This window comes from Theobroma umbraticum, unplaced genomic scaffold (genome assembly GCF_002168275.2).
Source record: "Theobroma umbraticum cultivar Fairchild unplaced genomic scaffold, ASM216827v3 scaffold_44.0, whole genome shotgun sequence".
In the NCBI taxonomy this organism is placed as follows: Eukaryota; Viridiplantae; Streptophyta; class Magnoliopsida; order Malvales; family Malvaceae; genus Theobroma; species Theobroma umbraticum.
Genome location: NW_018397255.1, coordinates 5,342,929 through 5,361,413, shown reverse-complemented (window position 1 = coordinate 5,361,413; position 18,485 = coordinate 5,342,929). Strand labels below are relative to the sequence as shown.

General features: G+C 37.4%; 4 protein-coding genes and 1 pseudogene across 4 annotated transcripts; 1 reads left to right on the top strand and 4 right to left on the bottom strand.

Moving 5' to 3' along the window:
- Positions 1–177: 177 nt before the first annotated feature.
- MGP1 (MALE GAMETOPHYTE DEFECTIVE 1) lies at positions 178–4,611 on the bottom strand. The gene is made up of 7 exons (XM_021419568.2): positions 4,441–4,611; positions 3,808–3,901; positions 3,280–3,424; positions 2,141–2,251; positions 1,484–1,630; positions 1,051–1,173; positions 178–557 (listed from the first exon to the last, which is right to left on the bottom strand). The coding sequence occupies exons 1-7, from the start codon at positions 4,477–4,479 to the stop codon at positions 494–496; spliced, it is 723 nt and encodes a 240-aa protein (XP_021275243.1). The 5' UTR covers positions 4,480–4,611; the 3' UTR covers positions 178–493.
- Positions 4,591–6,233, top strand: LOC149527614 (UDP-glycosyltransferase 75C1-like; annotated as a pseudogene).
- Positions 6,234–6,378: 145 nt separating this feature from the next.
- LOC110410006 (large ribosomal subunit protein uL4-like) lies at positions 6,379–8,657 on the bottom strand. Its single transcript, XM_021419567.2, has 2 exons — positions 7,507–8,657; positions 6,379–6,693 (listed from the first exon to the last, which is right to left on the bottom strand). The coding sequence occupies exons 1-2, from the start codon at positions 8,611–8,613 to the stop codon at positions 6,580–6,582; spliced, it is 1,221 nt and encodes a 406-aa protein (XP_021275242.1). The 5' UTR covers positions 8,614–8,657; the 3' UTR covers positions 6,379–6,579.
- Positions 8,658–9,586: 929 nt separating this feature from the next.
- CPISCA (chloroplast-localized ISCA-like protein) lies at positions 9,587–13,888 on the bottom strand. Its single transcript, XM_021419331.2, has 2 exons — positions 13,296–13,888; positions 9,587–9,846 (listed from the first exon to the last, which is right to left on the bottom strand). Exons 1-2 carry the CDS (start codon positions 13,675–13,677, stop codon positions 9,704–9,706), a joined length of 525 nt encoding a protein of 174 aa, XP_021275006.1. The 5' UTR covers positions 13,678–13,888; the 3' UTR covers positions 9,587–9,703.
- A 672-nt stretch (positions 13,889–14,560) lies between these two features.
- Positions 14,561–18,145, bottom strand: RAB7A (RAB GTPase homolog 7A). Its single transcript, XM_021445552.2, has 7 exons — positions 17,840–18,145; positions 17,659–17,685; positions 16,477–16,576; positions 16,230–16,376; positions 15,463–15,543; positions 15,240–15,385; positions 14,561–14,930 (listed from the first exon to the last, which is right to left on the bottom strand). Exons 1-7 carry the CDS (start codon positions 17,896–17,898, stop codon positions 14,867–14,869), a joined length of 624 nt encoding a protein of 207 aa, XP_021301227.1. The 5' UTR covers positions 17,899–18,145; the 3' UTR covers positions 14,561–14,866.
- Between the last annotated feature and the right edge of the window lie 340 nt (positions 18,146–18,485).

Below are 18,485 nucleotides of genomic sequence, written 5' to 3'. Positions count from 1 at the left end.
TTATTATTGGGTAATAAGATTACCGTCTATTGCTGGCACTCGGCCAATTTTATCAAGCCAGCATTTCTATCCATGGGGAGCAACTCCACTCACCCCTTTGCATAGGCGACACCCGTGGCTACGATTTACAACCTGCCCTTCTTGGGTAAACCAGTTTTGTTAGCACGGCGCAAGGGGTACTCAGAAGCCTTCAAGCTCAATATCTTATCCATTTACAATGATTGGACAATGCAAGAAACCAGATCATGGCCGAAAAATCATCCGTACAGTTAGTTTAAAGAAACAAAATAACTCAATAGCATGTGCATTAACAAAACATGAAACAACATTTAACTCGTTCAGATCAATTGGTTGTGCACTCTCAAATGACTAGTTGCTTCTTTTATTATTATAGCATAATGAGAAAGGTATTCCCCAAATCCGGAACACTTGTTCTTGTCCACCTCATAGATTAATAACCCCCAAATTGGAACACCACAAGTGAATTTGAATTTCAGATAAAGTTCCGGATGTCCAAAGACTTAACATCAGGCATTGGCTCATCCTTGAATTCCTCCCTGAAGACAGAAAATTATTAACAGCAAAAATAAATGCATCAGTTTCTATCACAACAAAGATTAAAAACATCTTCATTATTTATGCCATAATCCAAATATAACATTTATCAAACATATGACCGCAAATACCAGACAGATAAATGATTTGGTCTCCTAAACTGTTTTGATGTATGACATTGACAAAAAATGCCATGTTTTTCTCATAGTGTTTTAAACAAACTACCATGTTTCTCTGATACTGAACAGTAAAATTGGAAATGTCCCCTCGTTGCATGCAAAGATATTTCTCCCAAATTAACCTCAACATAAAACACAGCTTAAAAGTTACATGAGTATGACTGAAGGCCATTTTTATGACCCATGATATGCTCCTATGAACCGAATTTCATCCAGCCACCAAACTGACAAAAGTCCCAGGGCTACTTCATAAAAGATCATAATGTAACAAAGGAAAAAGATTTATAATAGGCAAACCATAAGAATATTTACATACCGCTTCTTCTGTGTTTCCATTGCTTCAAGGGCATCCTTCTTCAGCTCCTCCAGTTGTGCCTTGGAGATTTTGAGCTCCAACTCTTCCTCATACTTAGGCAGATTTTCCCTCGAAATTCCAAGCCTAGTAAAAGAAACAATTAGACAAAAAACATAAATCTCTACTTTACTTTAGGGACCGAAGCAAAGCATAGATGCACCTCCAGCAACCATTTTATGAACATGGATCAGAGTGTTGTGACATGCTTTGCAAAAATGGCTTAAAAATTCAATATTTTCCATAATGAGACCATTGTTGGAATTTCATAATAAATCTTGATAATTCTTAGTCCAAGAATACTTACCATTCCTATTTTCAAAAAATAGATTCAGAAAATCCTAGTTGATGGCAACAGAATAAGAAGAAATATTTAGATATTGAAACAAATGCTTACTTCTTATTTATCTTGTCAAACTCTGCCATGAGAAGAGACATTGATTCCTTATCATCCCTCATAAGTGGCTTCTTGATTTGTTTTTCAACTTTCTCCAAAGCCTCCATCATCATAGGCTCAATACCAAGTTCATCAACAAGTCCTCTCCTAGAAAAGGTAGAAAATGAAATAAATCAAATAAAATAAAGTAAACAGATTAATTGTGCAATTTGGACATATGAGTGTCATTGAAATGATACTCGGAGTTCATGATAAGAAAATATGAAATTAGCCAGCAGCAGCTGTTAATATTACATGCATGCTCAATTCAACTCTAAAAGGAAAAATCTCAAGCAAAACAAGACTCCAAGAATTTTCCTAGGTGAAAGCTGTACTTTGATTCTTCTTTTAAAGAAGGAAAGAAACCCTGACGAGAACAAGAATCACATAAACCTGCTACATCTTAGCAGAAAAAGCAGCCACATAAAATTAAACTATGAAATATGGTATTCATTACAACATTAAGGATTTATTAATGAGCATCCAGGCATTTGGCTCAATTGGAGGTGCATGTATTTCTTTGCTCAACGAGCTGGGTTCAACTACTCCATTCCCAAATAAGAAAAACAATGGTTTATGTACGATATTAAACTAACTGAAAAGTAGGGTAAAACATACTTGATCCTTATTTCCTGCAGTGTCAATAAATATGCCCGAGCATCGCGAATCCCTTGAGTTCGTGTTTGAATGGTGTGTTGGATCCGTTGAGATTCTGAGAACAAGTCAGCCCTGCAGGAAGGACAAATATTAGAGGCAACACATTATGAACCAATGACATGGATAAGAATGTCACTTTCCATGCACTATTTTCATCTTGTTTAATGTGACATGATAACATAAGGTCAGAAAACGGAATAGAACAAGCATAATAAGAGAATGCTTACCGGCCACACAATTATGTATAATCTCTTATAGTTATTGTTAAAACTTATGAGGTGGTTCCTTGAAAGAAAAATTATGAAGTGAAGTTCTGCAACCTTGAATTCTTATCAAAAACCAATTTAGTTAAGACTGCAAATGAACCAAGATGGGGATCAGCTACTTTAATAGAAAAACAAGCTCAAAACCAATCCTATAGTAGTTTAATAACAACTAAATTTTAGTCCAATTAAGATTGGCTCCACAAGGCTAATAAAACCAGTTTTCAAAGCAATTAATTAAATATAGTTTCAGTGTATTATCTTCTTATTGACTTAAATTATAAAAGAACAAATCAGTGGAGAAGGTATAATTCAACATAGGTAAGCAATATATAGGGAAGGCAGCTGCATTTTATAAAATCCCCCTTTCAATATAGGGGTTATCCAACAGATCTCAAACAGGCATATAGGAGCTGCATAATTACTGAGTTTCAAAGAGGTTAATTTTGATGTTATTTCTACAACAAGTTTTTATAGCCAAACTTTATAATGGCGTTCATTTAATCTCTCAAAGTAGATTGAGTAATTTATTCTTGTGTTTTCCTAATCTCCATTTTTTTTAAGGAAGAATGAGGTTTTTTTTTTTTTGTTTTGTGGGGGGGGTGTGGGGGTGTGCAGATATTGACCGCTCCTTGTAGGCCAGGAATAAAACACTAGTGTAGCCTAAAAATTCAGGGCCAGGGGCAAAGAAGCACTACTAATCCCCTTTTCCACCTTATTACCTCTCCAAGGTTCTAGCAAGCACAATTTGATCTATACTACTAAAAACGGATGTGCAAATGTCCAAAGCATACGAATGGTAGAACAAGTCAACAATGACACAGTGACAAAACTTACTTCTCTCTAACTGTCTTCATAACCTTTGCATACTGAGATACAGCAGCTGGGTCATCTGGGTCAATAGTGATCTTCTCCTTCTTAAGTATTCCCAATGCTGTCTCAAATTTCTTCTTAACCTCCAAAAAGATGTCTTTCAACATCTCTTTTTAATTAAAGAAAAGGAAATTTGTAAGTAAACCACACAAAATATCAAGCACTAATGAAAACCAAACTGTACATGTTAGCAGTAAGCAATCGACAATTATCTACTAGCAACAGATGATAAAAACATCAAAACATGACAAAGATATTTGGCCCCATTTCATTTCCACATATGCATCAAAACATCAAAACCTCTAAGCTTATAGAAAATCAAATCACATCCATAAATATGCAAGTAGCACACAAATATATAGTACACAGAAACACGAGCAATAATGATAGTGCTCTATACGCATACTCCAAGCTAAAGGAGAAGGGCGTAGTAAAAAACCAAAAACTCAAAATTAATGTCAAAGCAAAGCAAGCATCTCAAAATTCACTTACGATCTCCCTTAAGTGCAGCGGGAGCAGCCTCTTTGGCATAAAAACGGACTGGAATGGCATGCTCCTGTCGCATAATAGCTTGACTGCCAAATAGCTGCACAAAATACCCAGAGAATTAAAAAAAAAAAAAGGCAACATGTCAGCCAACCATCAATTACAAATAAAACATCACATTTTCAAGGTTAATAAAATAAATTAACTAACAGTAAAAAAAAAACTTAAAAACAATTTAGACGGGAATTCTATAAGTAATATTTTCGCTGTTGTGGCAGTTATCAGGCCTAATATTTCTCATTATACCTAAACCTTTTCTTCTGGAAGAAAAAGGATTTTTTATTTCAACATTTCTCAGTAAATATTAGACGACATACCCGAACTTAAAAGGCATTTGACAAAAATTGAATTGAAATTCAAATATTTAATTGAATCATATTAATCTACATACATCAATGAAGTTTCAACAGATCTACCAAGGACATAAACTAAACGCGAATAAACTGAATAAATAGAATAAACAATCTGAATCTGAATGGGACCGAAATGAGAAGAGGAGAATAAAATGAAGGTTAACAATAAAAAGGGAGGAGATATTGAGGAAATCCTAGATGGAGATCTGGAATAAAGGAAAAATACCTGACGAGATTTGGAGACGAGACGAGTAGAGAAGGCCATGATCGGAGAACTCAATCAAACTTTTTCTTGTTTTTTACGGGATTAGGGTTTTTGAGTATCAGACTAAAAGGACTCGCTCTATCTCAGGACTCGGTGTGCAAGGTTGTGCTGATGGTGCTTTGGTCTATCAGTGATTCGTGAGTTGGTTTGCCTTAAGTTTCCACCGTTGGATCACTTAATTCACCATCCAGTGTCTCTTCCTTGTTCTTCCTACACTTGTTTTTGTTTTTTTTTTCCGGGCCGTGCCTGGCCAGCCTGCTAAAATTATCAGGTTACCTGTCTATGGGCTACTCTAGCCTAGCACTGTCATTTAACGGGTCCTGCTGGCACGGCCCGTGAAGGCAAAGGGCATGGCCCAACACAGAACCTACTATAAACAATGGCACTTTGTAATCATCTTTTTTTTCCAAAATATATCTACGAATAACAAGTTTTTGACGCATTTTCTTCACCAAAGAATATCAACCCCAAATCCTCCCAGTAACATTTCCTGTTAAAGGCCACAGTAATCCTTCCCTTCAATTCGGCAGGAGACTAATAAGCAATGGCAATCATGTCACCCTACCATCCAACGCATGAACAAAACATTCCCTCTCCAAGCCTTAATCTACGCCTCTCACAGATGGCTTCGACCAGTGCTTTCAACTTTGCGATGATGTCAAGCATTACATGGTGGAGATCAGGCGTTGCGGTTCTCAAACCTTGAAAGAGTTTATTGCTGAAAGTCTTAATCAAGGCACCGAGTTCACTTACATTATTCACTGCACTCTTGTTCCTTGGGTGGCTGTGGTGGCCCGTGTTTCATATCCCAGCCTCGCTCCTTTGGAACCAACTTGCTGGTATTTTGAACATCTATTATCATTGCTTCACAGGCTATGACAAGATCATTAGCAATGATGTGGATGATCCCTCATTTTTGGCGAAAAATCTCGGGGTTGCCACTGCATTCTTGCCAGGACTTACCTTCCTCTTTTCAGATCTCCAAATTCACTTGGTATGCCGTTCCAAGCATACAAAAAGCACATTGGAATTCTTGACCAAGGGACCAATCCAAGAGTACTAGTTTAACACCATCGATGTATTAGAAGTCGAGGCTACAAAAGCTGTTGACAAGTACAATATAGCCGGAATCCGCCCCTTGGATGGGAAAAACCTGCAGATATTTGGAAGCTACGAAAGAGTAGAGGATGATGAAATGGGCCCGACTCAAAATCCGAAAACTGCAGTCATTTGTGTATCATTTGGAAGCCTTTCGGTATCGGCAAGACTTCTCCTCTCTGATGGTTGGGACCAAGGATTAACCGGAGCACCAATGATGGCAACCATTACATGATCGAGAGCAAGCGTTGCAGAGTCAAACCTTGAGAGAGTTCATCGCCCAAAGTACTAATCAAGGCACACGTACGGTTAGCTTGCATTTTTACTGCACTCTTCCCCGTTTGGTCAGTTCCAAATCGCTTACATGATCCATTTTGTAATTGCTACTGATAATTATTGTTTCAAAAAATGCAATAAATCAATTGTTCTCAAACAAATGCAATATATTTAATATTCAAAATAGCAAAAAGGGATTTACAAGCTTCTGAAACTGAGAGTGAGATAGCCCTCTCATTGTGTGAGCAACTGTTACGAAGGATTACAATACATATCTTGAATGAACTAATGGAAGTCGCATGTTCAACTATCACCACTAATGAGCGGTCATTGAAATCAAGATCCCAAATTCCTAAACAGAAACTCAAAAGATTACTAATGCCTTAACGTAAAAAATAAGATTACTAATACCAATGTCATAACAATTGACTCAAATAAACCATAAATTAAATCTTTGTAGTAGTGTAATTAAGTCCACACTGCAGACCAAGAAAAAGCATTTCAGTACCAAAAAAGAACCTGCAGTTCTAAAATGTCTAATACTTTTTCTCATTGTAAATGAAATTGTTCCACCTAGCCAGAAAAACGGACATAAAAGAGGGAAGTAAAGCCTTCCACTCCACTCATCCATATAACATAAACAGCAAATATATAAAATTCAACACCAAAACAAAACCAATTAACAAAATATCGTCCAGGAGAATTTCTAAATGGAATAGTACTAAATTACTGTGATACACCAAGCCACTTAGAGAAGTTCTCGAACTCTGTGTAGTCACTATCAGAGATCATTGTCTGATACCATGCCTTTCCTGCTGACTTGATTGCAACTACCTCCTCCTGAAAGATTCCAAGGAAAAAGGGAAACAATAAGAAAAAGGTTAACCCAATACTCAGAACAATAAGAGGTTTAAAGATATTCAGGAATCAATACAAGATAAATCCTGTTTAAAGGGCCTATAACATTGTAAATAATCCATCACATTCAGATAACAAAATGCATTTGTATAGAACATCTCTTTCAAACTTTTAGGGCCACCATACATAGCAAAGGCTATCTTTCCACAAAAGAAAGACAAGTTCAAAAGCATTTCATCATTTAAAAAAAGGCTATTTGATGGCAAAAGAGTTGTATTATAACTATAAAAAATATAACATCAAACTGCTCTAAAATCCATTTGCACTTTTAGGACTACTCAAATACTTAGTGAAATGTATAACAGACACAGCATCAACTAGAAAAGAGAAATAAAATTTTCATCAAACCAAAGATGTAAGTATAAAATAGATAAAAGAACAATACATGCTACAACAGCTATGTAACCAATATGAACTGCAAGAAATTGAAGAAATAAAGTGCAAGTTGAATGAACTAATATCTAACTCTTGTTATGATGTCTGAGACAACATTGGCATCTTAATGGAAAAATTATTAGAAGAATGCTTCATTAATAAGAATAGCATACATTTTAATACCACAATTGCAGCTAGCAGATCAGTTATATTCACAAGTGAGGCAGATGATTAATCAAATTGGATAAGCAAGCTAGGCCACAAAAACTTAACACAAATCATAAACAACTACATAACTTTTTGCACATGAAGGTATTAAATGCAATATAAATAAGACCACAAAATGAAAGAATCAAATACCTTAGAGATGGGTTTTCTTTTCTTGTCGAGCTTCTCCTTCTTGGCCTTCACTCGTTGAGCTTCAGCCAATAGAGACATTCTCCTAGCAGTTTTAGCATATGGGTTAAGCTTCAACATAGCATTCAAATTCTTAAGAGGGTTCTTCTTCATTGGCGCCCTCTTCACGTCCTTCTTAATTGGCTTCACAACCGATTGGACCTCATCAGAGTTAATAATCCTAGCCAAATCAGCATTAACCATCTTGGGACGGGGTAGCACGTACCCCTTCTTCTTCTCAGAAGGCTTATCAAAAGTCCCGTAGATCGAATCAAGCTTCTCAAAAGCTGATTTAGTCCAGATCACGAAACGTCCCAGATGACCACCGGGAGCAAGCTTGAGCAAATTCAGCCTTTCCACATTAGCTATTTCAACACCTGGAATGTTCCGGAATGCCTTTACCAGCTTAGCGCCCTCGGTACCGTACACAATCAATGGGCCTTTTCTAGAAATATAGCGGCGATTCCTCATTTTGCCCTTTCCGGGACGAATGGCCTGGCTATCTTTCGCCTTCTCGACGTCCACATATGCCCCGATCTGTTTCAAGACCTTAATAGCAGCCGAAGTCTTCTCGACGCTCTCAGCGGAATCCGAAATCACAAGAGGAAGCTCCGGAACTGACTCGATACGGTGACCACGCGCCATCACAAGAGAAGGAATAGCCGAAGCAGATATGGCCGAAACGACAGCGTACCGTTTCAGGTTAACGTTGATTTTCCGGTGCCAACGGCGCCAGATCTTGGTTGGAGCAAACATGCGGCCACCACGACACATGTTACCGAAAGCACCTTGGCCTGCTCTGTGGGTTCCACCACCTGGTACACGTGGGATACGTGAGACTGCACGGCCGGTACCCCAGGATTCGGCGGAGGTTTGATGACCGGCGCGTTTGGAGACGGCGTAAGGCTGACGTTTGTTTTTAGAAATGTTGTCGTGGACGTGGCTGACGACGTCGGGGCGGATGGCCGCCTTCATGACGTCGGGAAGAGGGGCTGTCGGGGCGGCGTCGGTGGCCATGTCTCCTTCTAAGGTTTGGACATTGACGAGTGGGCGAACGGCCGCTGCTGCCATTTTTGGGGGTGGGGGGGTGTGGGAGGCTAGGGTTTTTGGACAGAGAAACTGAAGTGGGGTTTGTGAGGAATATATAGTGGAAATGTTTAGGGTTAATTTTGGGGTTTTGAGTGTTTGGTTATGGGTTTTGTTATGGTTTGTTCTGGAATAAGGTTCGGCCTTCCTGAAATAAGATGGCCCAAATGGCCCAAATGTGGTTTGTATTCGCCATTTTTTGAGTAATTATATAGCACAAAATGAAGAAGTCCCAAGTAGTAGTGAAGAATTGTCAAGTCCGAGACAAAATTGAAAATCCGTCGTAAGTAGGAAGGGAATAATGACAAAAGGTGTAGGTGTTTATCATTTATTACAATTATATTTTTTTTTCTATGTTTAATTTTGAAGGGTATATTTTAGAAATCTTCCACATAATGCACATTTTACAAGTATCTAATTCATGTAACCTTAACATTGATATAGCTTTTGATTTGGAAGTGCACATCTAGTTGACAACTTAGATATAACCTGAAAGACTGATTATCTTACTCGAGCTAACCTTGAACAATCAATTTTTAGCTGGGTAAATTGACTGGAGTGCATCAAACAAGTAGCTGTAGTGTTCACGCTTTCAGACTTTCATACTATAGTTGAAAGGATCCACTATTTCCATATGCTTACAGGACGTGGATAGGAGATTTAACCATCCCGGTCCTTGCTTGGGATCCTTAACAATCCTCAACCCAACCTGGATCTGCATTTTCACCCATCCGCGACCCCATTCCCTGTCCTTCACCACCCCACCGGGGCAGAGGTTTTGCCATTACTAACAGCCTCCATAGCTATGCATATTGAGCTTGATCTCAAACTCAACATGTATAAAACATCGCACCTTGCCTGGATATCCCTCAAGGAAGACTTCTATGCTTCCCTTGAGCTAGAACCCAGAAGTAGTGTAAGAAAGGAACTTCTTTCTAAAAGAGAAAAAAGGAAGGTATGAAAGGCACCAGAAATATCTGTCATTGGAACTTGAAAGACTACAGATACACTTTGTATGTAATACATGTAATAAATGACTATTATTATCTATTCAACTGTCTTTGTACATGTAATTTCACATTTCTGCCGCAAAGGATTTACCACAACCACATGTCTGGGTAGCATTTGGGTTTTTGAAAGAGAAACCTCCACCAATAAGAGCATCACTGTAGTCCAACTGCATCCCAAAAAGGAAGAGGAGGCTTTTCGGATCACAGACTGCAAGAACAAGCAGAGCAGGGATGAGCAACAATTTGCCTATTAAGTCAATTAAGCATTTAAAACCATGCAACTTTTACATCCACAACCAAAGAAAAGTGAAACAAGCATGTTCCCAAAGCATCAGATTCTATTACTTACAATGTCCTAGGCATTTTTAGTCAATCTAACAATTCAATAGGGAAAGGGAATTTAATTTTGTACTCACAAGCCTTATGTAAATTGCCCAAATTATCCATCGACACTACAGTAACAGGATAATATCAGCACTCATATTTCCACAAGACATTGCCATGCTAAAGGTATTGATCATCAGTCTCCCAACAAATGTACTGAGAAAGTGAGGGCAAAGTGGGAAAGGTGTTGATCACTGCCCTTATATTATCCACTTCATAATGTGAAAGTGGTTTAAGTGCACCAAAATAACAGCAATTGCAGTTATTAGCAACCAATTTTATTAGCATGTTGACAGTCCATGCTAAGCCAAGGTCTCAGCATTGGACACACAATGCTAACTTTTCAAGAATCCAACAAAGGTAAGCACCTGAATACTCATTGAAGACCACCAAAATATCTGACAAACAAGCATCCTTCATATTATGTGAAGATAGAACACAAAATTATCTGAATATAAGCATGATTCATATTATGCAAAGATACGACATTCCTGCAAACAAAAGTCACAATGAAGTGATATCATATGGCTCCTATCATTCTTTAATGTCTTTGATAACTCTATTATATAGAGTTATCATGCACATTTTTTAGCATAAAAATAGCTAAGTCCTTATGTTTTTAGATTGATTTTAGATAGTTTTCATGCTTTTCATTGATAAGTTTAATACGTGTTGCTCTTCAAAAAAACAATAAGTTTAATAAGTGTTGAATCATTTTTGTTTCAAGTAATTTTAGTCCAATTTCATGATTGAAAGTCCTAATTTGTGCCATCGCTGATTTAGCTTTTGTTTTTGAAGGTTCTCAAATGCATAAAGCTGAATGAATGATGAACCATGCAAGGATGGCTAGGTGCAGACTCTCACCGAACATGCTGCAGTATCTCATGCATAACTATCGATACAGACGTCCAATCAACGTGATTCTTGAACCACTAGAAAGCTAAAGGAAGGGCTACAACTTTCATGTTTATCATTTCGCCCAGTTCTGATCAGATCGTGGTCAAAATCGCGTAAGGAGTGGCTGTATTGCAGCAGGGACAGCACAGAGGAGTTGGCACCGCGGCCTTGAGTGGCTGTGGCTGCGGCACTGGAATGCACTATGCATAAAACCACAGAGCTTGGCTCAGCCAGCACGGGTTTCTGATTTTTCTGCAAGTCCAATTTTTTAACTTAGGGCTTTTAAGGAGGGGTATATATATGACTTTTAGAGCTGGAAAAAGCGGCTGGAGCAGAGCAGCTTTTCAGAGAAAAAAGAAGCTTTTTACAAAAGAGGAAAGGATGAGAAATCAAGGAAAAGGAGCTTTCGAAAGAAGCTGGAGCTGTTTCTCTCACTGGATTTGACTTTCTCTCTCTTTCTTTTGCTGTAAAAATGAATTATTTTCCTGGGATGTTGCTGTTTGCTGAAAATAGTATGAGCTATATTTATTTTCTAGGATTGTGGTAGATTTCAACATGTAGTTTAGATATTATGTTTCTCTTTTTCTTAATATTAATGGATATTGTAATGTTTATTCAAATCTAAGCTTATAGCATTTAATTGCCAGATCAACAATAGAATGAATGTGAGTATCTGTATGAGACTTGATGAAGTTAGTTTAGATTAGACCATGGTTTGAGTAGTGTGTGTTCATTTCTCTTAGAAATTGAGTGAATTGATTAGCAATTAGGATAAACATATGCCTAAATGCCACATGCAGTCAAATTAGGACACATGCTTAAAGAACCTATCTTAATTGATTCATATAGACATATGGAAATCCAATTAGGATAAGGTAATTGTGCAACATCTCAACGGAGACTTGTACATAAATGTGGAATCTAGACTTGCATCACCACCCATTGATTTAAGTATTTAGAGAAATATTAGTCCAAATGAAGTGTTGAATGAAACCCTAATCCAAGACTCTTAGTCCACTGTTTTTCTATTAATTTTAGTTTCCATTTCTTAGATTAGGGTTGTTAAGTAGATTAAAAGATCAAGGGCTAGTGAGGACAGAAGAATTGTAATACTTATAAACAAACGCATTTCGTTTAGAAAGAATGGGCGTTCAGTTAATTTCAGATTAGAGTGTGAAGCTCTGTCCTCTTACATTTGTATATTGCTCTCAAATAAACCACCAAGGTTAAGGTTTTGTATATCCTACCTCTTGGTCTCTTCCTCTTCATGTTTTATTCTATTTTCTTCCTAAATTTCCAGCAGCCTTTTATTGCTATGTTCAGCAAGTTATTTAAGAAACGACCACATCCACTAATACTGGCGACTCAGCTTCAATCAGAGACAAAAGGAAGCTAGAACCAAATTTTGATAATAAATACTCTCTGTGCTTAATTGTAGTACATATTCTCCTCCATATAAATAACTCTCTGTACATTATTTTCTCCACTTGATTCTTCATTAATTTGCATAGGTGAAGCATAATACACTCTTGTAATATCATTAGAAGTACATGATGGAGTCAGTTGCTCTACTCACGAACTATGTTGCTTCTGACTCTTCACTTCCTTTGAAGTATCTGTGCCTGAAACCTACTCAACAGATATGGGTACAGAGGTCCAACCCTCCAACTATATGGAAAAACTTTAAAAAAACCTGAAGACACCCGTATCCAACACTCACCCCCAAGTCTAAGTAATTTAGCTCCAAACACTTAGGTGATGTTTAGATGGTGTATTTGGAAAAGGGATTGTATTCTAAATAAACAGTAAAGTCTAAGCTCCAACTTGTTTTGCAAATCAAAAGAATGAACTTGGTAAATTCACATGCAATTCTAGCCTGGAGTTTAAGAACCCAATATCTACCCTCCCTTAAATTGTCTAAATACCCCATTGCAACACATTCTTAGGCCTTACCTTTGTGCCTGAAAGTTCATGTTGTAATACACATCGTTTACTGCTATTATTTGTATATATTCCAAGTATATTAAGTTATTTTGGAGTTATTCATGCTATAATTCTTCCCTGGTTTGAATTTCCAATTTTTTCGGACTTAGGGTCTTCATTTAATCAAAGCTGGAGCCTTTTTGTTTTCTTTTGTTGCTTGACAAAAGCTCTGAAACAATACTATACTACACAACTAATCCGCTTGTCCTATTGCTCTTCTGATGATATATTCGGTGTTCTTTAGATTTCTTCTGAAAAAGTGAATTTTTCTCTAACAAAATCTTACAATCAACATAAATACTAATCCGAACAATTTTCCTAATCAAATCAGAATGCAGTAAAGAACATCGAATACAACGAAGCAAGAAAGAAAAAAAAAATGCCAAAGCTTACTGATTGTGAATCCGTTATATTCAATGATGGAATCATCGGGTCTGGCGTTTGCTCTCTTCTCAAAATCCATTGCATAAGACATGCCCGAACACCCACCTTGCCTAACCCCAATTCTCAAGCACAAATCTTCGTCACGCTCTGCTCTCATCTTATTCAAGTGCTTCAACGCATCATCCGTCAGCGTAATAGCCGGCGCCAGCCCCTCCGATGCTGGCGCCGCAGGAACGGTGGTGGCTCGAACGGAAAGGGGTTTCCCACAGCTGAGACTGGATCGTGAAAACCGAAAAGAAACTGAAATTTGGGGTGAAGAAAAAGACTGTTTTGAATTGTTTGAGAAGCAAAGAAGAGAAGGGCAGTTCGTTGTAATCGAAGAAATAGCCATTGCTGAGAACCCAAATGGGAAAAAACCAATTTTTCCTGTGTTTGCTGTGGGTTCTTTTGTAGTTGAAGTTACTGCACTTGGCACGCAATTAGCTGGAGATTTTTTTTGCTCGTCTTGTGTGTGATAATGATCGAAAGATCACGGCCGTTGGAGAAGTATAAGAGTCGTTGCTTTGACCGATTGGGGATCAATCTGTAAATGGATCCAACGATGGGGATCGATTTGTTTGTGTTCTTGATGCTCGTCATTACAACGCATCAGATACCTTCTATACTTCAACGTGGGTTTTGGGATGTCCCAGAGAAAAACTTTGGTCTATAACACTCACACCTTGTAACCATTTCTTTCTGTAAGATTATTGCAGTAGTTAAGGGTGTGGCATCATCCTCTCCTCTTCTTTAGCAAAAAGTAAATTAGAAGATGGAAGAAAAGTTAAACATAATGCAGTTGAGGCTAGTGTTTAACTGCTTTCTAAACATAATGTAACATGTAGTGTTCCACAAATTCTCTTATTATCACCCTTTTAAAGAGGGACCACCCTTGAAAGTGCAAGTTCAACTCAGGTCACCCAAAAACAATTGAACATTAGAACCATTTTGAAGAATCCGCCATTACTGTTGAACTATGTTTCTTTGGAAAGGCACTTCCATTTGATAAATGGTTATCCTGAAAGGCACCGTCAACCAATTCAACCCGCAAGTGTCTGAAATTTTCCGTTGATCAAACAATGAGTTTGTATAACCAGACAATGGAGTTGATGTTCAGATAAGTTAATAAACAATTGATATTCCTTGATCAAGTCTGCTCCAATCTTTTGGAAGAACTTTTTTCCATGGTTTTTGTAGTACAAGGACAGGATAACTCAACTGAGGAAACAAGGGCAAATTATGTTCTGGGAAGACATGCACAAAGAATTAGTACTGTACTTCATATTCTGCAAACAAATACAAAGTTAATGTTTATTTCCTCTTGCATTCTCTGGTGGTAGCTCATAGACGATTGACTGCTTCTTTGGAAGCAGTAAAATATACTTCTTACCAACCAAAGAATGAGTTCTAATATACATGAGATCAACATAACACCTCTCCCTAATTCCAAACCTCTAAAGAATAATCACAAAAGAAAAAATTCAAAGAATCAATGAAACAGGATAAGGTGAATAGTAAGTGTATGCAATCATTGGCCATCTTCAGCAAGCACAGCCTCCTCTCTGTTCAACTTCTGAAGCAGTTTCTGAAATACCCTGGAAATAACTGCACGAATGAACCAGTTAGCCCCAGGGTGAAAAAGGAAGTCATTCTAACAGCTTACAAGACAACAGATATAGCAGTTGTAGTGTCTACAGCAAGAGAACTTCTCAGAAATCACAAGCAAAGCAAAAGAAGACTTTAAAACATAACAGGAAATGAGCCATGCACTGATCTACATCTATAGCAAAGCAAAGATCTTTGCTATAGATGGAAGCTTCTGAGCTGTATACTCTGCTAGTTAAAATAGGTAAATATCAATACCATGGTACCCTTATAAGATATAAATGCTTAAGGGGTATGCTTATTGCTTACATGTCACGTTCATGTTCACTGGCTAGTGCAGTTTTTGCAACACATAAAAATGCTTCGTTAACATTGTAATCCTCTTTTGCTGAAGTCTCAAAATAAGGTATATCTCCCCTGGAGGCACACCAATCCCTAGCTTTCTTCTCAGAAACCTGTGCAGAAGTATGCTTTAACCAATAGACCATAATATATACATGCTATCAACACATTGTGAATAAGGTTACCGTACCACTCGGCTATTTCCACCATCTATGTCAATCTTGTTTCCAATTACTATGAAAGGAAATGTCTCAGGGTCAGATGGATCTGCCTGGTTTAGAATATCCAAAATATGTCAAAACCAGGATTATTGATAAAAAGAAAAGATTCAATTTTACTGGCAATGAAGATTAAAGATGAACAAGACACAGAGACACAAATTGCAACATGAGTTACAGAAGTTTGGACTTACTGTAATTGCTTGTGAGTATAAAATGGTTTTTCCATGCGTTTCCAAGATAACTCAGTAAGTTGATTAATGAAATAAACGTTGAAAAAAATCCAAAGGAAAAACATACATAGTATGCTGTAATTTGTTTGACTTGTGCATCGCAGAATGTCAAAGCATTCACTTAATTATAGATTATTCAAATTCCTATTCGAGCTTGAATCACTACACTTCCTTGAAGATTACTTAACGATTTTGCCTAGGGAACATCAAGAACTTGGAACAAGGCAGGCTCCCTTGCCGCTGTAATTTATCTAATTCCGGTTTAGAATGCTACGTATGTAGCAAGCATCTGATAAACTATATGCTGGCAATTGTTTGCTGTCAATAATAATCTTAACAATTGAATTGTTAAATAGTAGTTTGATGAGTCTACTCTCAGTGCCTCACAGCGAGGATAGGAGAAGAGACTTACCAAGACACTTAAACCCAAATTTTATGATCTGTTCAGTGGTCAGGAAACGAGATGAAAAGAAGTATGAAGCTAGGTAGAAAGGTGTTTCTTGAACCTGTTTCAGAAACTCTTCTCGCCAATTGTTTAGTGTTTCAAATGACCTGAGTACATTTACATCGTACACGAGAACACAACAATCTGCTCCTCTATAAAATGCAGAACCTAGACTCTGGAACCTTTCCTGCCCTGCTGTATCCCATATCTGTCAGAATAATAGTAAAATTATCAAACAAGTAAGAAAAAACTTGGTAAGTGGTCATTTAGTTAAAAACGCAAGAATGCCCCTGTTTTTCATCACCTACTTGCAAAGTGACCAATTTGTCATCGATCTGTAATTCTTTGGTGACAAAGTCAGCGCCAATTGTAGCTTTGTACTGTTGATTGAACTTGTTGTAAACATATCTGGATGACAAGTTAAGAATCCGGACAGCCTATGCAGTTGTACTGGTAGTCTATAAATGCAGCCAACATGTGCTTAGGATTTAAGACATGGAACAGTTAAAAAAGGGGAAAGAAAGTGAATTAAGTCATAAACCCCCAGGACTAAAATTTGCCATCACCAATTCACTATCCTTAACTGCACAACTGAAATAAAGATTCGTTGTTAATATTCAGTCTCAGATAAGTTAACCAATGGGGAAGCATGAGAAATCCAAGAAGAAACCCGCAACGATAAAACAAGAGTTTTTATTTTCAGCTATCAACCCTTTCCAGGAAAGAAGATGAAAGAGTGCAGAAGAAAACGAGATAAGAATTACACCTTAATTGTCATTGCTGGATACCTACCTACTCCCCTTGTTCACTTGACCCCATTAGTATTTCTATAATGTCATTACTAAATTCCAACTCAGTGGGATTTACCTACCTCAACCTACATCACAAAAGAATTTTAGTAGATCGCCTGGCATTCTTGAAGGTTCTTGTCAAAGTGAATGCTATTTGAAAGAGAACATGATCTATCATTAACTGATATTCATAAAGCAACTTCAGCTAAACTTTTAAAATATGTAGCTAATAATAGTACTTGTCAAGTTAGAACCTCTTCGTTATGACTCAACAACACAACTATCAAAATAATCACGGTCTACCCGCTTATTAAAGTCCAGATGGGTGGCATCTGGCTTGGGTGATGAGCCCTCACCACCACTGACTCCTCCTTCACCAAGCTACCATAGCTTCAAACATTTCCACCACAATATATACCAAAGCACCCCCACTCTATATCTGTTGTTGCCACCAGAAGTTTCAGAACATGAAATCATGCGTTTCATTTCTCTATGTGGAAAAGAGAAGAGTACATAGCAACAACAATCTGAGAGAGAAAACGAAATACCAATGCAGAAAATGAAGCGTACAGTTTGTTTAGCCAACAAAGTAAAATGAAAAGCATCCATACCAGAAGAATCTTTCCTCTAAAACCCGTTAGTAACTATACAATTCAGACAATACTAATTGATCGCTTAATTATTACTAATAGAGGATACTGATTCATCAAAGAAGTCTTTCCCACCCTGAAATAAAAAGAAAAAACAAAGTTGAAGAGAAAAAAATTCAGAGAGATAAACACTCAGTCAAGCATAACTTCGAGTCATGAACATTTGAACAGAAGCTAACTTCATGCAAAGAAGAGAAGGGAACAAAAAAAGAAGGAAAATTAAATCTTACCCACTGTCCCCTAGAACAATGACCTTAAGAAGAGTTCTTCTCTTCATAGAAACGTCCATGATGATGATCAAAAAAACTTCCAACAGAGAAAAGAGAAAAGGGCTCCTGCTTTACAGCTTTAACTATTCTTCTCTGTGTCCCGGAATCTACTAGGAAGATGAGAAAAGTTTGGAAAAGAAAGGCCACCAATACAACAACAGTTATAATTAAAGAAAGCAAGAGCCTGTTTTCAACAAGGTTCTTGATTCTTCTTAAGCTTCTGTAATTCTCTTTCCTTTTTGGTTGTTGCCTTTCCCTTTTTTTTTTTTTCCCTTCTTTAGCTGTGTTGTTGAATGACACAAGTTCAAGAGCATGTGAACCCTGGCCAACCAAAGCAAATATTAGGCGCCAGCGCAGCCGAATATATTTTTCAAAAAAATTATAGTATAAAATCAAACTGTATTTTAAATGTTATAAATGTAACAATCTTCAGTTTTATTGCATGTTGAGTTGTCTCGTTGACTTGTCTTTAGAGACTCCTCTTGCAATCGTGCCTTCCTCTTCAGTTCTGTCTAGAATCTTACAAAGTCTGATTCTGTAGGTTGAGTTTGACAACAGCAATTACAACTTGCTTCTTACAAAAGAAAATTATTATGAAAATTTAATT

Bases quoted from the DNA above. Each gene is read 5' to 3' on its own strand.
- RAB7A (XM_021445552.2), bottom strand. From the start codon at position 17,898: ATGGACGTTTCTATGAAGAGAAGAACTCTTCTTAAGGTCATTGTTCTA. The intron at 16,577-17,658 runs GTATCCTCTATT...CTTGTCATCCAG, and splicing joins AAGACTTCTTTGATGAATCA to ATATGTTTACAACAAGTTCA. The intron at 16,377-16,476 runs GTAGGTGATGAA...TTATTCTGACAG, and splicing joins ACAAATTGGTCACTTTGCAA to ATATGGGATACAGCAGGGCA.
- LOC110410006 (XM_021419567.2), bottom strand. From the start codon at position 8,613: ATGGCAGCAGCGGCCGTTCGCCCACTCGTCAATGTCCAAACCTTAGAA. The intron at 6,694-7,506 runs GTATTTGATTCT...GGAATCTTTCAG, and splicing joins AAAGAAAACCCATCTCTAAG to GAGGAGGTAGTTGCAATCAA.
- CPISCA (XM_021419331.2), bottom strand. From the start codon at position 13,677: ATGGCTATTTCTTCGATTACAACGAACTGCCCTTCTCTTCTTTGCTTC. The intron at 9,847-13,295 runs GTAAGCTTTGGC...TTGTTCTTGCAG, and splicing joins ATATAACGGATTCACAATCA to TCTGTGATCCGAAAAGCCTC.
- MGP1 (XM_021419568.2), bottom strand. From the start codon at position 4,479: ATGGCCTTCTCTACTCGTCTCGTCTCCAAATCTCGTCAG. The intron at 3,902-4,440 runs GTATTTTTCCTT...TATTTTGTGCAG, and splicing joins TCGTCTCCAAATCTCGTCAG to CTATTTGGCAGTCAAGCTAT. The intron at 3,425-3,807 runs GTAAGTGAATTT...TTAATTAAAAAG, and splicing joins CGCTGCACTTAAGGGAGATC to AGATGTTGAAAGACATCTTT.